The 18,125-nt window shown below is 48.1% G+C and overlaps 2 protein-coding genes across 3 annotated transcripts; both read left to right on the top strand.

The window, feature by feature from the left end:
• The first annotated feature begins 2,487 nt into the window (after positions 1 to 2,487).
• On the top strand, positions 2,488 to 8,408 carry LOC127385227 (olfactory receptor 1509-like). Of its 2 annotated transcripts, XM_051620823.1 has the most exons (2): positions 2,509 to 3,410; positions 8,402 to 8,408. In XM_051620823.1, exons 1-2 carry the CDS (start codon positions 2,509 to 2,511, stop codon positions 8,406 to 8,408), a joined length of 909 nt encoding a protein of 302 aa, XP_051476783.1. The 2 variants fall into 2 exon arrangements, with proteins under 2 accessions (XP_051476782.1, XP_051476783.1); XM_051620822.1 differs by lacking the exon at positions 8,402 to 8,408 and having other exon boundaries at positions 2,488 to 3,435.
• A 5,051-nt stretch (positions 8,409 to 13,459) lies between these two features.
• On the top strand, positions 13,460 to 14,419 carry LOC127385316 (olfactory receptor 5V1-like). The gene has a single exon (XM_051620966.1). It carries the CDS (start codon positions 13,460 to 13,462, stop codon positions 14,417 to 14,419), a length of 960 nt encoding a protein of 319 aa, XP_051476926.1.
• Positions 14,420 to 18,125: the final 3,706 nt, after the last annotated feature.

The raw sequence follows: 18,125 nt of genomic DNA on the forward strand, positions 1-18,125 counted from the left end.
GGCAAGGAAATGAAAAGCTTGTGGGTTGAGATAAAGATGGGGGATCTCACACCAATTAACATCATGGGCAGAAAAATCAGCTCAAGCTGATTTGAAGCTGAGCCATAGTTCTCAGTGGGAGCTGACACCCCTGACAGCTTTGATCTGCCCAGACTTTCCTTTATCTTGGGGAATGAACATTCAATGAAGTTTATCTTTACATCCCGTCCTGACCAGGCTTTGATCCCTGAGTGGCTGCACTTTCCCACCAGTGCTGCCTCTCCCAGCTCTGCAGCTTATCTCAGTCAACACTTCAGGGTGCCCAACACTCAGTGCAGGGCCAGGCAGTACAACCCTACATTGATGGTTCATTACTAGAGATTTATTCCTTCCATACAAAGGACTTCTGACTGGTTAGAAGTGTGTGGTGTCTTATCCGCTCTCCAGGTCTCTGAGCTCAGAAGGTCACGGAGCAAACTGGTTTCCTGTTGCACACCAAGGGACCCAAGCACTAGGAGTGTTTAATAAGGCCCTCAGGTGGTTGCTTGGAGCTTGGGAATAACACAGTTCTCACAGGTCCAATTCCATGAGCAGGAAACTGTCTTTTGCCTCTGTTTGGTACCCAGTGCATTACAGCAGTATTTATATGTTGTACCAGGATGGGATGACTTCAGGAAGAAGGAAGATGTGGGAGGTCAGTTCAGAAAGCCATAGGAGTGTTGCCTCATTGGATCTCTCCATCTAAATGATAAATGGACAATGGGGCATTGACATCAGCACAGTAAAAGTTGCCTGTAGCCTGTCAGGAAAAGAAAAGTTGCTTGGAAACCTGAAACTAATTTCTATGCAGCAAGACACCTCAACAAGGATATGGCAGTTATGAGCAGGAGGAGGAGGAGTGGAACAAAGCCTTGACCTGTTGGATAAGCAACCTGAAACAGACTTGGAGTGAATGACTGAAAACATTTTCAGGCAACACATGCTGTGGAGTTCAGACTGGAGAGTTCATGTTGTGTCAACATACAGTAACTTGGTACAGTAGAAACCTTTTTCCCTCTGCTTTATTTATGTTCTTTGCGCCAGTCAGGGCGTATTAAAGCACGTGTGTGTGGTTGTGTTTCTTTCTGTGGGAGGCAGAGAGAAATGCTTGGCAGTCTGTTGAAAAATAAGCAGAAAAATGCAAAGGCTACCTTGACATTTTGCTCATTTGAATCCTTCAAGGCAGTTTCCTTTATTGCTGATTTCAAGGTAGACTTCTGCTCTCCATTTCCACTGAAGGACAGATGTTCTGTAACTCATCTCACTGTCATGTGATGGTCCAAACAAGGGAAACTGAGTCATGTCTTTAAGGTGTTTATTCCTCTGAACCTACTATACAGGGAGCCAGAGATATTGTGCTCCAACTGTGATGCCTCTTCTGCAGGTGTCTGCCTGACACAACATCAGGGATGGCTCCAGACAGTTCACCCTCTGCAGCTGGAATACTCCTGGGCCCTTGGGAGACTCCAAGAGGAAAAAGTGGGATCTAGTGCTGTCATTTGCAGACATAACCTGAATTATCCATGAAGCAAACCTGTTTGATGGCAAAGAAAAACAGCTTTTGAGAACTACCAGACAGTGCTCAAGAGCAGAGCAGGACCTGAGGGAAGTGCTCAGCTATTAGCAAAAGGCAACTGAGGCAGGTATGAAAAACAGCCACTGCTTTCTTGGTAGGAATCTCCTTCTTGCTGACTTACAAACTCTTAGGCAGAAAGGAACAGCTGAAGGATTTTCTGGTGTTTTTGTAAATGAGAATGAACATTCTTCTGCTGGTCACATTTTAACCTTCACAAGTAATGAGTGTATTTGTCTACTGAAGAACTTTAAAAATTACTCTGAGGTAGAGAAACTGTGCAAAGTTTTGCAGGTTCCATTTTTTCAGGAGAGCTGCTAGCTCAGTGGAGAAGAATACCAGAAAAAACCTCCCAAGCCTGGTTTCTGTGCATGTTATTTCGAATTTCAGAGTGGCCAATCTGACTGGAGAGGACCAGTAATTGGAGGAACACAATGAGGAGCAGAACACAGCCCAGCTCATGGTTGAGCCATGGATGGTAGCCACGATGCTTGAGCGTGGCAAACATTCCGTTCCATCCTGGCACTTTAAACTCCCAGCAGGTAAAGGGACACAGGCAGCATTTTTCCAGCATTTGTGGCTCTGTGAGAGTAGGATGTGGTTCCTGACAGCACGGGTGCACACACAGTCACACCAACTACACTGCAGAAGAGCAGTGGTCAGAGTGAGTTCAGGGGTGACAAGTGTGGACCTGGAAAGGGAGTGGGAAGGCAGGAGAGAGGCCATCAGTGCTCTTTGCAAATACTCTTACCACGATCTATGATGTGACACTGTGCTTTCTGTAGCAGGTAGAACACCAGTAAATACATTCTGCTCTCATCAGCCATGATCCCTGGAGCTGTGACACGTCCCCTTCTCTTCCTGGCCAGCCCATGACTTCACCCCACACCTGTGCTATGGGAGCCTGGGCTGAAGCCATGGCACTGGGAAATTTCTCCCAGGTGACTGAATTCATCCTCCTTGGGCTTTCTGATAACAGGGAGCGGCAAATCCTCTTCTTCACCATCTTCTTGCTGGCCTATGCCATGGTTCTGCTGGGGAACCTCCTCATCATTGTGACAGTCAGGACTGACCCCAAGCTCTCCTCACCCATGTACTTTCTCCTGTGCAATTTGTCCTTCATAGATATCTGCTACACCTCTGTCACCTCTCCCAGGATGCTGGTGGACCTGCTCTCCCAGAGGAAGACCATTTCCTTTGGAGACTGTGTAGCCCAGCTGTTTTTTCTGCACTTTGTTGGGGCATCAGAGATGTTCCTCCTGACCGTGATGGCATACGACCGCTACGCTGCCATCTGCAAGCCCCTGCACTACACAGTCCTCATGAGCAGGCAAGTGTGCTGGGTCCTGGTGGCTGCCTGCTGGGCAGGGGGCTTCCTCCACTCCCTTGTCCAGACTCTGCTCACCATCCAGCTCCCCTTCTGTGGCCCTAACACCATAGACAGCTACTTCTGTGATGTGCCTCCTGTCATTCGCCTGGCCTGCACGGACATCTATGTCACCGAGTGGCTCATGGCTTCCAACAGTGGCTTAATATCCCTGGTTTGCTTTCTGGTGCTGGTCACATCTTACACCTTCATCCTGGTCACAGTCAGGGTCCGCTTCACCAAGGGGCACTGGAAGGCTCTCTCTACCTGTGGCTCACATGTGATGGTGGTCACCATCTTCTTTGTACCCTGCATCTTCATCTACCTCCGGCCCTTTTCTACCTTCCCCTCTGACAAGCACATCTGTGTGGTCTACACTGTCCTCTCCCCAGTGATGAACCCCCTCATCTATACCCTGAGGAACAACGAGGTGAAGGCCTCCATGTGGAAGTTGTGGAAGCACCAAAGAGTCTTCTGAGACAAGCTGGGTGTGCAGCAAACCTGCAGCTCCTTTCCTACCAGACCTTTGGGAGAACAAGGCATGGGAACGGGGTTGGAATCCAACATGGAGGGCAATATCTGAAGTCCAAAAGATGTTTAGTTCCTGTGAGGGAATTTACCTGACCTGGGTTTCTTCGGACCCGTAGATTTCATTGCTGTTCTTATCTGTTTTTTGGGCTTTAAGTTCCTTTAGTCCACCGATGGATTTTTCACTCAGATGAGAGGTTTTTAAAGTTTCTACCACTCACCCAGCTGTGCAATGAACGTGGCAGTTTCTGATGCCAAGGAGGACATCCTTCTCTGCACCCTCAAAGAGAAGTTATGAGGACCAGACTCTTGATCACAGAGCGACAACGTTCTGCAGCGACCTTTGTGAGGCAGTGACTGAATCAGAGATCTTGCCTGGGCCGAGCTCAGATGTTTGGGCTGAAATTCTAAGGGAAAAGGAATTATGCTGTGGACTATGTCAAGTCCAAACAACAACTATTTGAGCCCTGGATCTGCACGAGTGGGAAACATTGAGCAGCCTCTGAACATTGCTTGGGAAGAGTTAAACCACCCTTACACAGCAGAACTTGCACTAACATTGTTGCAGTTCATTAGGCAACATGGAGACATTTTTCAGGCATGGATAATTCTTTTCCTTGAATGATGAACCAGAAAGATCTGAAGGTCTTTCTCAGTGTCATTTCCCCCCCTCTGTTGTCTTGCCTTTGCTTTTCCATGTTTGTTTCCATGATATTCCTGTTTCTCATAAAAATGGATGGACTCTTCCCATCACCACAACCATTCCTCTGCCAGGGCAAGTGATTACAGCCTATTCAAGAAGCATTTCAGATCCCTTCTTAAGACATGACCTACCATTACCACAAAAATCTGCTGATATAGGAGTTCTGAAGCCTGAGTGACTCTTTTTTTCCCCCACATTATTGGTGAAAGAAAATAATTTCCTCTACTTCAGCTCCAAAACCATTAGGTGTGTGGAAAAGACTGTGCTGTCCACAGTGGCTCTTAGTTTTCAGGCTGTTTCTGGAGTCTTGGGCTGCTTCTTACAGGCATTTCCTGAATCATCTGAAATAATAAAGTCAGTTTATATTTAAAACTGGGCTTCAATTTAGCAAAAAATCATTTCAGGACAATGTGGAACTCAAATGAGGTAACTGGCAGCACTGTAAAAATGAAAAGGAGATCCCAAACAAGCTTGCATCAGGTTAACAGTGGAACTTTTGTGTGTGTCTTTAGACTTTGGGAGATCAAAAGTCTGCAGGGAAATCTGGCAAGTAACCCAGTCCCTACCAGAGAGATTTACACTTACACAGCAGCTTCTCTTGGGTTGTACAAGAACTGCTGAAACGCTCACTGGGGTGATTTCCCAAGTTGGGAAGCAAGCAGCTCAGGCCGTGTTGAAATCTGCTGTTGTAGCAGAACTGAGCAGTGGAAATGACAGCATGACTGGCTTCTGGCATGAGGAAGACACTGGAAATGTGAAACAGGTCTTTCACCACTTGCTGCCAAGACCTGAAGAACACAAATTTCACACTAAGCAGCGTAACTGCTGAATCCCCTCTTGCAAAAAGCAAGAATTAGTTGGGGTTGGTTGGGGTTTTTTTGACCTTAGTGGGTGTTCTGTGTCAAAGGTCTTTCAAACCTTAGTCCCACAGGGCAGCAGGGCTGTGCCTGGCACAATCAATGTCATAGAACCTTGGAATGGTTTGGACTGGGAGGGATCTTAAAGATCATTTAGATCCAACCCCCCTGCATGGGCAGGGACACCTCCCACCAGCCCAGGTTGCTCCAAGCCCCATCCAACCTGCCCTTCACCAGGGATGGGGCAGCCACAGCTTCCCTATATAAAACCACATTTATAGTAATATTTACTAGAAAACATATAATAAAGAGAATAAAATTGCTGCAAATAACAGGCTCACTTCACTTCTGCACCAGTAGAGATAGTGTTTATTTTTCACAACGAAGCTCCATGTGAAGTTCAGAGAATCCAGGATTTTTACAGCAGTATTAACTGATTTCATGGTCTATACTTTTTTAACCATCTCAGAACCCAAAATAGCAGGTTTCTAGCACAGTTATTTCATTTCAATGCCACAGTCCTGCCCCCAGAGAGATAAACCCCTTGACTCTGAACAGACCCACCTGTGGAATAAGGTGTATGATAAGTGAAGCATTCAAATCCAGACTTTAGTTCCTACTTAATTCAATGACTTGCCTTGGAAAGTAGATATTCCAATCTTAGTTTTCAGAGTGAATTTAATCCAACACAGGTTAAAAGCTTGTTTTCACAAATCAGTGAAAGTTTCTTTCAGGACTGAGTCTTCCTCCTGGCATATGGAACACACTGGGAGAAAGGAGGATGTGATGGTAACAACTGGGATTACAGCAAGGGGGTTCTGGTTAATTCAGTCACTTGGATCCCCCACCTTGAAGGAGAAGGTGGGAGGTTTTGTTTACACTTTAGCTGTAAGGTCTGTGATCCCAGCTTCACTTGCATTGCCCTTCTGACCATCTTCGTAGTTAACAACAAAGATCCTAGGACATGAACCTGTCTGTTCTAAGACAGGATGAACAGCTGCTGAGAAGTGCCTTTTGGTTTTTTTTGACCATAAAGACACCTTAGACTGATGAGATCAATGGACTCACTTCTGGTGCAGATTTAGGGGAGATAAATCCACCTCCTTATCCATATTTGAAATCACCAGGGACAGCCTGTGGGTGAAGCTTACAGCTAGAATCCCACTCAGCTATTTGAACAGAGTCTTTTATATCTTGCTGTCCCCACATTCATCTTTAATCCAACACTACATTTCAATGCAACAGAACACAAGACCAGACATTACCAACAACTGGCAGCAGAAAAACAAATATCCCAAAGAATCTACACCACACAAGCCCTTTAAATTATGGAGATAAAAATAACTGACTGTATTTAAAATAAACGTTGAAAAAGACGAAACTTTCTAAACAGTTTCCCTCGTGTGGGAGCATCATTTTCAACGAAATCAGCCCAGGAGAAGAATTTTCTCCCCCTCTGAGATGCTGTTCCTGCACTTTGCCACCGGATGGCAGAGGCACCTGTGTCAAGTGCTTCTGAACTGAAACTGATGCTGCAGGGAAGTTAAAAAGACCGTGGAGATTTTGTTCATAGGATTTTCTTGTAGACATTTAAGGATGAAATGTCTGGATTTTATTTTTAAATTTTCAGAAAATCGCCATGGTTCTCTCACCCAAGCGAATCAGTAAAATCACAGACAGAGGAAGAAGTGACACAATCCCCACTATCTGGGGAAACAGATGTTTGGGGAAGACTAAAGAAATGACCACAGGGTTTTTGCTCTGCGAGGTGTTTTTAATTACTGACATTTCCATCTTGCAGCAATCAGATTTCTGTATTCCTTCAGCAAAGTTTATCCTGTATGAGGGCAGCAATTATCTCACCAAAGCCCTCAGAATTTCAGTGTCTGCCCTCAGGAGAGCACCCTAAGTTTCTTCGTGCTGGGATGATTTAGGATTGGATGCAGACCACCTAATTTTGGGCATCTCTCTGCAGCATCTCATTTTGGAGCCTGGGTGCTTCAAGGTCTGTCAACAGAGAACAAGTTGCCCCAAACTTGCCTGGCATTTTGAAACTTCTTGATCTAAAATGTAACACTGGATCCCAGTTGAACTAGCTAGGCAGCTGGCTTAGAAGAAGTTAAAATAGTTTATAAGGTTTACTGACCAGGATTTGTTAAGTTATTGGGAGAAATGTCTCATCTGGTGCAAAATGTGGTGCCTAAACTGAGGAGCCAAGGTGTAGGTTGGAGGAAACCACCCCACGACACACAGAGCCCCAGTGTCCTGTGTTCCACTGACGTTTCCCAGCTCTGCTGAGCCACCACCACCTCTCCTAGAAGCCCTGGGCTAAACAACATTCCATCACTGTACATTTTCCAGAACTTTCTGTGCTATAAAACATTTACAGCTCCACTGAAGGCACTGAGGAAAAAGATTTGTGGTAAAAATAACTCCTGCTCTGCTGAAGCCTACAAGGCAAATCCTCAAAATGGTGTGAGCACAAGTTCTGAGGAGCAGGTGGGAGAGTCTTCAGCTGTAGTAAATCAATGCAAGTCTAATCAGAGCCTGTGGTCCAGTTACTCAGCTGTTGTTAATTTGCTTTGCTTCAGTTGCTCAGCAGGTATAAATCAGGGACACTGAGAGGTCAGAGGTGCTGGGAGTTGCTGGAGTAATTTTGTGTCTGAGGTAGCTTGTCCAGGAAAAGGTCAGAGCTTCATGCTGGCAGAGGATTCCAGAGTGTCCTTGAGCAGTGTCACAGTGATGGCCCTTGGCCAAGTATCTCAGAGCTTGGGGAGGCCCCTCTGCACCCCAGGAATGCTGCAGCAGCTGCTGGGCAGTGGCTCTTTCACCAGCTGAGGGACCTGTTTCCCCTTTTGCATCACTCTGTGTAAGTAAAAACCTACCTCTCTCCTCCCCTTGTTCAGTCTCTCAGGAAGCCTGTGGCCTTTAGCAGCTTGTGATAAGTTAAAACTGTTGCTTCAGGATCAGGAGGTTTTTGGGCTGAATGGAGCTGTGTGTTTTTCTGGGTGGGTGTAAGGAAACAGATTGGGCAGCAGGATCAGGGGAGACTGGGATGTGAGACCTCCTGCTCAGGGAGGGATGTAACCAACCATCTTTGCTGTTTGTTGCTCATTAACCTACACACAACTCCAGATTTAGATATTTATGGGGTATTTAATTAGCTTGAAGCCCCTATTACCTCTGTCCTCCCTGTGAGATGGGCCTGCAAGTGCTTGTTGACCTCCCCAAAGACACAGAAATTTGGTACATCTGCTCTAAATTGCCTCTCAGGGCTTGTCTTGCTTTGTGCTGGACTTGCCACTGGATGCTCTAGTAGAAGTAGTAAATGCAGAAGTGTTTTTTAAAAGGAGAAGAGTATGACAAAAGCAAAAGGGGGAAAAAGCTGAAATGCAAGTGGTTGATCTATAAATAATTCTGCTTGTCCATCACACCAGTCTTTAAACAAGCAAGATTTATCAGCTGAAAAGAATTGGGAATGTAGCTGTCTCCCAAGGACAGCTTCTGGGAGAGGTATCCCTGGGGCTGAGGGCAGACTGGAATAGCAGAGGGGGCTGTGCTGGAGGACTGAGGAGGCTCAGCTGGGTTTTGAGGAGTGGTCACAGGATGGCAATGAACCCAGGAGACCTTTGCTCTGCCTGTTTAGTCCCATTCTGGAATGTCCTCCCCAGGCTGCACCAGGGCTGGCTGCAGCCATTCAGCCACTGAGGTTCCTTCACCTCCAGGCTCTGGAGGTGGCCTTGCAGCCACAGTCAGCTTATCCTTGCTCCTGAGGGTTGCTTCAGTCTGGAAGGCACTGCAGAGGCCAGAGCTGATGGTCACTGGTAGGGGCAAGTTGTGTCTCTGCATGGTCTGCTGTTGTGTGAGTATATTCTGGGATGCCAGAGGTCTTTTTGGAACTGGGGACTGAACTCTGCATTTCCAAGTGTGTAAGTAGCAGCCTTGGTTTTGTCAGTGGGTTGGCACACAGGGAGTGGTGGGATGGAGATGACCTTGGTTGTTGATAGTGTAGGGAAAATGGGAGAGGAAATGAGGATTTGGGAGCCTTGATCAAACTATGGGGTGGCTGTGGGACAAGGTTTGGGATCTGAGTGCACTGGCAGAGCTGGAAGGGTGGCTGCCAGGCTCCTCAGCAGTTACCTTTGGCTGCCAACCCTGAAAGCAAAGTGTTGTGCAGGAGCAACTTGAGAGTGGTCAAATACTGGAAAAGTTGCCCAGGGAGGCTGTGGAGTCTTCATCCTTGAAGATGATTGAAAGGTGGCTGGACACAATCCTGGCCAACCTGCTTGAGCTGATCCTACTTGAGCAGAGGTGTTGGGCTGGAGGAACTCAAGAGGTCCCTTCAACACCAATGACTGAATAATTGTGTAAGGTGTTAAGAGACAGCCCTGAGGAGCTGGAATTTACTGCTCACTACCAAGGACACAGGAAAAAAAATAAAGGGGACACAATTGCCAGTCTTGGGAAGGGCCTCTTCCTTCCTCTCCCCACCCCTTCAGTAACCACCTCCTTCTGCCACCCACTGCATTTACCAGGATTCTGCTGTGTTGGGGTCATGGCCATTTTGTGCCAATCTGTTGCCCAGGGCAACCTGGCTGCTCAAAGAGAAGCCAAAGTGGACAGGATTGACATGCTGGACACAACAAGAGCCCCTGGAGCTGTTTTGAAAAGTGCATGGCCAAGTTGAGTGACTTTTCTTCTTGACAGTGTTTCAGTCTTTGGTTTAGTTGGGTTTTCTGAGACCACTGAGAATATTCAAGACAGTCTTGTCTCTCAGTCTCACCCCCTGGTGGAGCAAAACCCACTGGTCTTAAAAGTAGAAAGGAAACACAGTGCAGATGGTGGCATGTATGGGTTTGAAATAATCAGCCTGATTTTGACAAGGAAGCCAGATGCAAACTCCATGTGGATTTTGGTAGCCTGTGTTTCAAGGCAAACAATTTAATATAATTGATTTGTCTCTCCAGGAAACAACTTGGGCTGATTTTTTAATAAGGCCTCAGTAGATGCTGTTAAAAAGTTGGTGCCTGACAAATTGCAGTGGTGCAACTTGGCAGGTGAGTTTGGAAGTGTCTGTAAATTGGCTCCACTGTGCATCATTAAAATCTCAAGTTCTTTCTCTCCTGAAAATTAGCAGCTCAGGTCTGATTATTGCCCTAATCTAGGGGAGAGTGAAAGGTTGTCTCAAAGGGGGGGAAAAGAAAAAGTCCTTTGAAAACTGAAAATCCCTCCAATGCTTTTGTTTAATTCCAAGGAAACTGATCCTGGTGTAATAAATGTAATTGAAAGACTATGGGTCAAGGGGAGCATCTGCATGGCACTGTTGGGGGTGCAGCTTTGAGATTCCTTGGGCTGGGCTGGTTCCAAGGATCTCTTGTGTGGGTTGACACCCTGCAGGCTGATGAACTCACAGCAAAATAGAAGCTCAGAAATGGTTCTTGGGAAAGATAAGGCCCATCCAGAGCTGTACCAGGGCTCCTGCCCTGCGGGTCTCTTCTGGCTGCTCCTTCTTGCCAGCACCTGGCAAATGGGGGATAAAGTTTTGAATAAATTCCAAATGTAAGGTTAGAAGAGAGGACGTTGTCAGGGATTCTGACAGGGAGTATGGAGACTATCTGCAGTGTGAGTTGCAGTGTGGGATTATTGCCTTGTGAAGCATGAAGACAGCAGAATAACCTCCAATGAACTTATCCCTGTGGCTGGAATAAACGATCAGTCTGGGCTCACGATTACATTCCTGGCTGGCTAGCTCAAGATATGCCAGAGCCTGGTGGCACACCGGTCAAAATCAAATCACTTTGGCTGTCTAAGTTTGGGGGATGGTCCTGGGGGTCAAGCGCTTTGAAGCCTTGTGCCACGTAGAGGTTCTGCATGAGGTATTGCCCTCTTGTGGCTGTTCAACCAAGACGGGGCACTGTCAGGCAGTGGAAGTGGCATGAAGTCGGTTTGGGAAGACAGAGGGGCACAGTCCTAGTTCTTCTCACAGCTACAGATGGGATTGATCTCTTTATTGTATCTCTTCCTGGCATCTGGGTTTATTGCAGCACGGCTGGCTCCCTTCTTTGCAAAGCTGCCCGGGAAGTATGAGGTCTGATGGATAACTGAGAAAGATCTGGAGCTCAGGGATGTATTCCAGCCACAGGTCTACACAGCCAGAGCAGGATAGTGCTTTGTAACCCTTGGAGAACACCAATACTTCTTCTGCTATATATACAGAAGCCTTAATTTTGTAAGATATTGCCAACAGGCTGTAAGAATGACTATCAAACAGTACCATCCATGTTAAGAGTGCAGAAGTTGTGAGCAGGTACTACTGGCAAAGGTACAGGCTGGATGGAGAGCAGTGCTCCCAGAAATCAGTGCATAATGCACAGGTGCTCTCTGGAACCAGTGGGGCATTTTTGTTGGCTCTTCCAAGTAGTGCTGGTGATTGCTGTTCCCCCTTAGGCCAGGGTACACATCAGCTTCAAGCACTGGGTTTATCAAGTGCTTTGTCTTCTGTCATCTCTGCAGGGGCTGTACAACATGCCAAGGCTGATCCTGTACAAGAATTAGAGGCTACCCATGAAATCAGCCAGGAAAGCACTTACACCAGCACGTGATGCTGCCCCAGCTGCTCTGGCAACAAATGCTCCACAGAGTGGCTCAGGTTCTGCTCTTTACCCTGCAAAGGCAGTGTTACCATGGCCCCCCTCTAAGGTATGTTCTGTTGCTCAATTCATTTTGACCCAATATGTGTAAGCAATAGGCTTCAAGCTCCAGAGCAAGACAAATTGGTTTGCAAACAACTTGTGATCAAGTGATTGTGAGGCTGCAATTTAATGTCAAGAATTCAGAACACTGGGCACTTGGGAGATGTAAAACCTCAGTAACCTGGGATGGCAGGACCTAGAGAGAATGACACCATCTCTTACTTTTTCCTGGGAACAGACTCAAATATCAAGCCACAGCCCCTTGAAAGGGTCTTACAGCATGGAAGTCATAGGAATCAAAGGGCTGAGGGTGGAGAGATAGTTTAGCCCTCTGACAATGTGCTGAGAAAGCCTCGCATGTGCAAGAAAGGTGGCATCCAAAAAAGCTTCAGAGACTCCTCCCCAGATACATCCTCAGGTATTTATAAAACCTCAAGAGGTGCTTGCCCTTCCAGCTGAGCTAGCATTTCTGCCAGGGCTTGCAGGTGTCTGTCTGGATGTTCTTAGGCTGCTGAATCTGGACCCACCACTTAACGGATTGATGTTCCTGACTCCACAGTGAAATATTTTTTCTGTCATGCATAGACATTCTAATCAGAAGTAGAAAGAAGAAGGTTAGTCATGTTTGCAGGAGATACAGATGACCATACATGACCAGTAATTAAGTCTCTGTAGCAGTGAGTATTTGTGTTCAGTTTCTGTTGTCTCACCTGAATAAGTTCACCATTTTAAGAACAAGAGATGCTGTGATTTCAAGCACCATGTGCCTTTTACTTCTGCTAAGATATTTCTTGTGGTAGCTGAGGCTCTGACTCTGGTCCCTTTCAAGCTTCTGGGAGAACATGAGACAACAGATGGTCCTTTCTCAGATGGGATATCATAGTCACCTGTTTAACTTGTTCTCTGTATCTCTTCCCAATGAGAAGGTTATAATATTCCCACTGTCTCATAATCCTGCTCTAATCTGCAAACAAGGAGGTGCCTGAGCAGAACTTTGATTTCTCTCTCTTCAGACTGAATAGGTAAATCATTATCATAACTACTGAGTTACATTCCATGTAGTAACTTGGGACAGATGGAAAGATTCTTCAAAGCTGAATCATCCTAGGCTGCTTTGAACTGGGAAGAGGAAATGGGAGGGGAAAGTCCAGCTAAATCCTGAAAGTCCTAATACTGTTCTGGAAGACTTTAGGGCAAAACTTCAAGAAAGGAGGGAGGCTTTTAATTGGATACTAGATTATATCTCCTTTTATATCCCACTGGATAAAGCTGAAAACCCCAGCATGCCCCTGGGGTGTACTACCTGCCTGTAGTTTACCAGGAGTTTAATTCTTCTGTGATAGCATTACTCATCTAAAATTAGGTCTTGACTCCACCTACCTTGCTCAGGGTGCTGCTGCCTTCAAAGCCCAGTCAGGTGGCTCAGGGCTGGGTCCAGCCAAGAAGAAGAGGTATCTCTGTCTTCAACTTACAGCTACTCAGTCTGAGAAGATGGCCTGCAAGAATTAAACTTCTCTGATTAATCACTGCTAAGCTTAATAGCCTACGCTTTGCCTTTTGCACTGTGAGTAAAATTCAGCTGTGGAGCTTGGCAATGGCAACTTGCAAATGCTCCTAAACTGTGAGACAGATCCCCAAAATGAGACTCTTCAGATGGGAGATGCAATGTTGGCTAAGTTACAACTTCTTTCTTCCAGGTCAAGCCCTGTAATCATTGCCACAATGAAAGATCCGATACCGAGGGTCAACCTATCCACAGGATCTGAATTTGTCCTTGTAGGCCTCTCTGATGCTCCTGAAGTCCGTTTTCTTCTCTTTCTGCTGTTTTTGATCATTTATCTGGCCTCCCTGGCAGGGAACATCACAATCCTGGTTGCCATTAGCACAGACGCTCGTCTGCACAACCCCATGTACTTCTTCCTTGGCAACTTATCCTTGCTGGATATTTTATGTCCCACCATCACTGTGCCAAAGATGCTGGAGGCCTTGTTGCTGGAGAACAAGGTGATCTCCTTCCCTGGCTGCATGTTCCAGCTGTTCTTCCTCATTGATGTTGTAGGCACAGAGATTTTTCTCCTGGCTCTGATGGCTTATGACCGTTATGTCGCGATATGTCACCCCCTGCAGTACATGAACGTTGTGAGCCTGAAGCTGTGTGCTCACCTGGCCATTGGCACCTGGGTAGCAGGGTTTTTGAATTCCCTCTTGCACACAACTTTGATTTTTACCCTCTCTTTCTGTGGTTCTCATGAAGTCGACCAGTATTACTGTGACATTCCCCCGCTGCTGGCCCTCTCCTGCTCGCCTACTTACAGCAGGGAACTGGTCATTCTCACAGTTGCTGGGGTCCTGGGAAGTGGTGCCTTTGTGGCCACTCTCATCTCCTACATCTATATCCTCCTGGCTATCCTGCAGATGAAGTCTCCTGAGAGCAGGCACAAGGCCTTCTCCACGTGTGGCTCCCACTTGACAGTCGTGTGCCTCTTCTATGGGACCACCATCTGCACGTATGTGCGACCCTCCTCCACCTACTCACCTACTCAGGATAGGATTGTTTCCATGCTCTATGGGATCCTCACTCCCCTGCTAAACCCCCTCATCTACAGCCTGAGGAACAAAGAAGTCAAATGTGCCCTAAGCAGAGTGATCAGCCGGGTAAGAACTGCTTTAATGAGACAATAAGGTCTCTTGGTTTCTGGCGTCCTCTGGAGCCCTGGCAATTGGATAAGGCACTGCAGTTTGATCTTCTCTGACTTCAGCCATCTAAAAAGTTAGAAGCTGGTGTCAAAACTCCTTTTCTGGGCTCCCCTTACTGTGTGTACCTCCAGAAGGCCGACTAGAAGGCACGAGCACAGGACATGATCACAGGAGGAGATGGCTTCAGTTGGCAGTGTTTTTTTTTTTCCACTGAGCACAGATGAAACTTAGATGAGATCTTCAGCCTTGGACATGGTGTCAGATGCATATCCTAGAACAGGAAAGCTGGAAATTGGTATTGTAGGCACACTTGGATGTACATTGATCTGCACAATAGAACTGGTGCCTCTTATTGCTCCTGCAGAAACCAGAAGCACCTCCTTTGTGGGAGACCAACTGGAAGGAAGGCTCCTTTGCCATCATTTAAGGCCCTCAGTCTGGGTGTGTTTTCAACCAGCATGCCGAGAATCCACCTGCAGTGCCACCATCTCAACTCCCATGAATCAGTTGTCAACTGTGCTGATGTCTACACTTGGGAAGGTTTCTAAGACTATGGTCAGTGGGGGGAAGGGAGTCTTGCAGTCATGGGCTTTGGGAAATGAGTGTGCAGAGAAGGGGGTGCTGAGCAGTCTCCTCTCTGTGTTGTGGTATAAATCTGTGCTGATCTTGGCCACAAGGTGATGAAACTCTTACAGCTGGAGCTCAGACTGTGCTCAAGAGCTGTGGCATGTCACTCCAGCTGGGGTGCCAGGTGCTAAATAACTGCCATGACTTGGTTTGCACACTCCACCTCACTAAAGCCAAATGTCAAGGGTGTCCTGGTGGCCTTTTTTGTGGTGCTGTCTTGGTGTAAACAATAAACTAATGTCCTTGCAGGACCTCACATCTTAGTGGCAACATGAATGTGAAACCAGTGGAAATAATTGAAGCTTCATCCATTCTCAGCTGCCAGTCATGTTGACAATGGGTTCAAAAGTCAACTAATGACCAAGGAGCTCTTCTTTAGGGTAACATGTTATGGATATTCTGGGGTTTACTTTTGGTGGTGGTTTTTAAAAGTATATTTCACCAACTTAAGGAAATGCATGTAAATCCATCCAGACCACTTCAATGTCCAAGTCAAGCATTAAGAAGTCGGTAAGGTCACCCATGTAGCTGTCATGGTACAGAGCTTCCCACAGGGCTCAATCTCCTGAGCAGTCCAGTTAGGACTCAAATTTTTAAGCACAAGTTTGAATGGTATGTAAGGTGACCCAAGGTGTCTTTCCTGGCCCATAGTTCCCTAAAAAGTACAGACTATTCTTAGTCCTGTCATTTCCACCAACTGGGTGAAGATATGAGAAGTCTTCTACTGCCAAACAGGAGCTATTTACCTATTATGGGCAGAGCAGCAGATGTTTACACAGGTGTTCCTGTAATTCTTGAAGTATGATGGTGGAAACTGGTTGGTTTGTTTGTTTGTTTTTTAAGCCATTTAGAATAATAGAATCCTTCATACTTGTTAAGATTAAACACCAACTATATTATGTTTTCATAGAATCAGAGTGGTTTGGGTTGGAAGGGACCTTAAAGATCATTCAGTTCCAACCCCCCTGCCATGGGCAGGGACACCTCCCACCAGCCCAGGCTGCTCCAAGCCCCATCCAACCTGCCCTGCAACACTGCCAGGGATGGGGCAGCTACAGCTTCTCTGGGCAACCTGGGCCAGGGTCTCACCACACAGAGGAAAGACTTTCCTCCTCATGTCCAACATAAATCTCCTCTCTTCCAGTTTTAATCCATCCCCCTCATCCCATCCCTCCCTGCCCTTGTCCCACGTTCCTCCCCAGCTTTCCTGGAGCCCCTTCAGGCCCTGGAAGGTGCTCTCAGGTCTCCCTGGAGCCTTCTCTTCTCCAGGCTGAACAACCCTAGGGATTAGTATTGAAATCTCTCTCCTCCCCCTGCTTGTTGGGTGTATATTGTTTAAGATCACAGGATCATAGACTGGTTTGGGTTGGAAGGGACCTTAAAGATCATGTAGATCCACATGCCCTGCATTGCCATCCCCTTGGAGTGACCGCTTGCTGGTACTAGGTCAACCACTGAAGGTTTCTTTGGCTGGTGAAGCAAGTTAGGCATGTGTGGCATGGTCAGAAACAGGACTTTATTGATTCCAGGCTGTGATGGTCAGACTGAGAGCTCATGATTAGAGTGAGAGGTCATTGTCAGGCAGCCAGGAGCTGGCTCCGCGCTGGCTGTAGGCGGTGGCTGAACGGGAGTAGCGGCCGACTTCTGTCTCCGAGGGCACTGGCTCCGCCAGCTCCTCATCCTGGCTGCCAAACGGGAAGCTGGGGTCAGCGGTGGGTGGCCGGAGTAACCTCAGGGTGTCTGTCCCTTCGTGGGACTGATCCTTGTGCTGGGGATGGAGCCTTCTCCTCTGGCTGTGCCTCAGCAGGCGGCGGGAGGAGGGCGAGCTGCGGTAGCGGGCGAAGCGGGTGCTGTGCCGCACGGCCTTCAGCTGCCGCCGCCGCTTCTGCACCGTCTCTCTGCAGGTCACGCAGCTCAGGTCGTAGCACAAGAACTTGCCCAGGGACCTGCCGTGGCGATCCCGGACCTTGGCCCCACAGCTGGGCAGTCCTGCCTTCTTGCCTGCAAAGCAGTCGAGGTTGAGGGAGGGGAGGCTGACTGAGCGGTGCTGTGGAAAGGGGGTGGGTTCCGGGTGGGTGTGGGGGCAGCTCTGGGTGCTGGGAGTGCCAGTGGTTGGAGTCGTCCTGAGAGGGTCTTGGCATCGTGCTGAGGGTGGGTGGGCTGCACTGTGGAGAGGAGCTGTGCTGGGGTTGGAGAGCAGGGCAATCCTCGCCCCTGGGAGCGGGAGGAACACACCAACCCCCTATCGTCATTTCTCCCCCCAGCAGGGCCCACGGGACAGGGAGAGGGTCACAGCAGGGACAGACCTGCCGTGTGGTGCTGGGATGGGGCTTGTTCTACAGCAAACCCCAGGAGAACCAGCTCTCTCGTGGTCACAGGGCCATGACTGTGGGCAGCTGGGCATGCTGTCCCCAGCATGGGGCAGAGCTGTGGCCTCACCTGGGTCCTGGGCTTCTGTCAGGGTCCTCCACACACCACAGGGACCAACCTGTGGGCACAGCGACGATGGCTCAGGGACCTGGTCAGAGCCCCGACCCACACGCAGCGGGGCAGCCAGCCCCAATTTCCTCTGCCAACTCCAATTCCCCCAAGGCTAGGAGACCCTCCTGCAGAGCAGGGACCCTGCAGCTGGTTGTGGCCCTGGGAAGGGCTCCCCAGAAGTCTCCTTCCTACCTGGAGCTGTTTCCCAGAGTCTCTGCACCGGCAGCGCCAGCCAGCCCAGGCTGCCAGGAGCAAGAGGAAGCCACTGGCCCAGAGCAGGAGAAGCCAGCTGAGCTGGCTTTGCTCCATGGTGCTCAAGATGGTGGGGTTTGGGTCAAGGGAGCACATCCAGCACATTGCAGCTGCTCTCACCTCTCCACCCAGGCCTTCTGCCCCACTCGGGGGGAGCAGGCTGGGACAGTGAGGTCACAGCCACTGTGAGGTTGTTGAGTCCATCTGGAGTGCTTCCAGGGACACTTCCCTCAGGGGCAGGGAATGGGTGGCTGGCCTGGGAGAGGGATGGAGAAGAAGGGTTGAGCCAAAGCCTCCAAAGCAGTGCAGGGCAGAGGGTGGGCAGAAGTTA

The sequence above is a fragment of the Apus apus genome, chromosome 5 (genome assembly GCF_020740795.1).
Source record: "Apus apus isolate bApuApu2 chromosome 5, bApuApu2.pri.cur, whole genome shotgun sequence".
Taxonomy (NCBI): Eukaryota; Metazoa; Chordata; class Aves; order Apodiformes; family Apodidae; genus Apus; species Apus apus.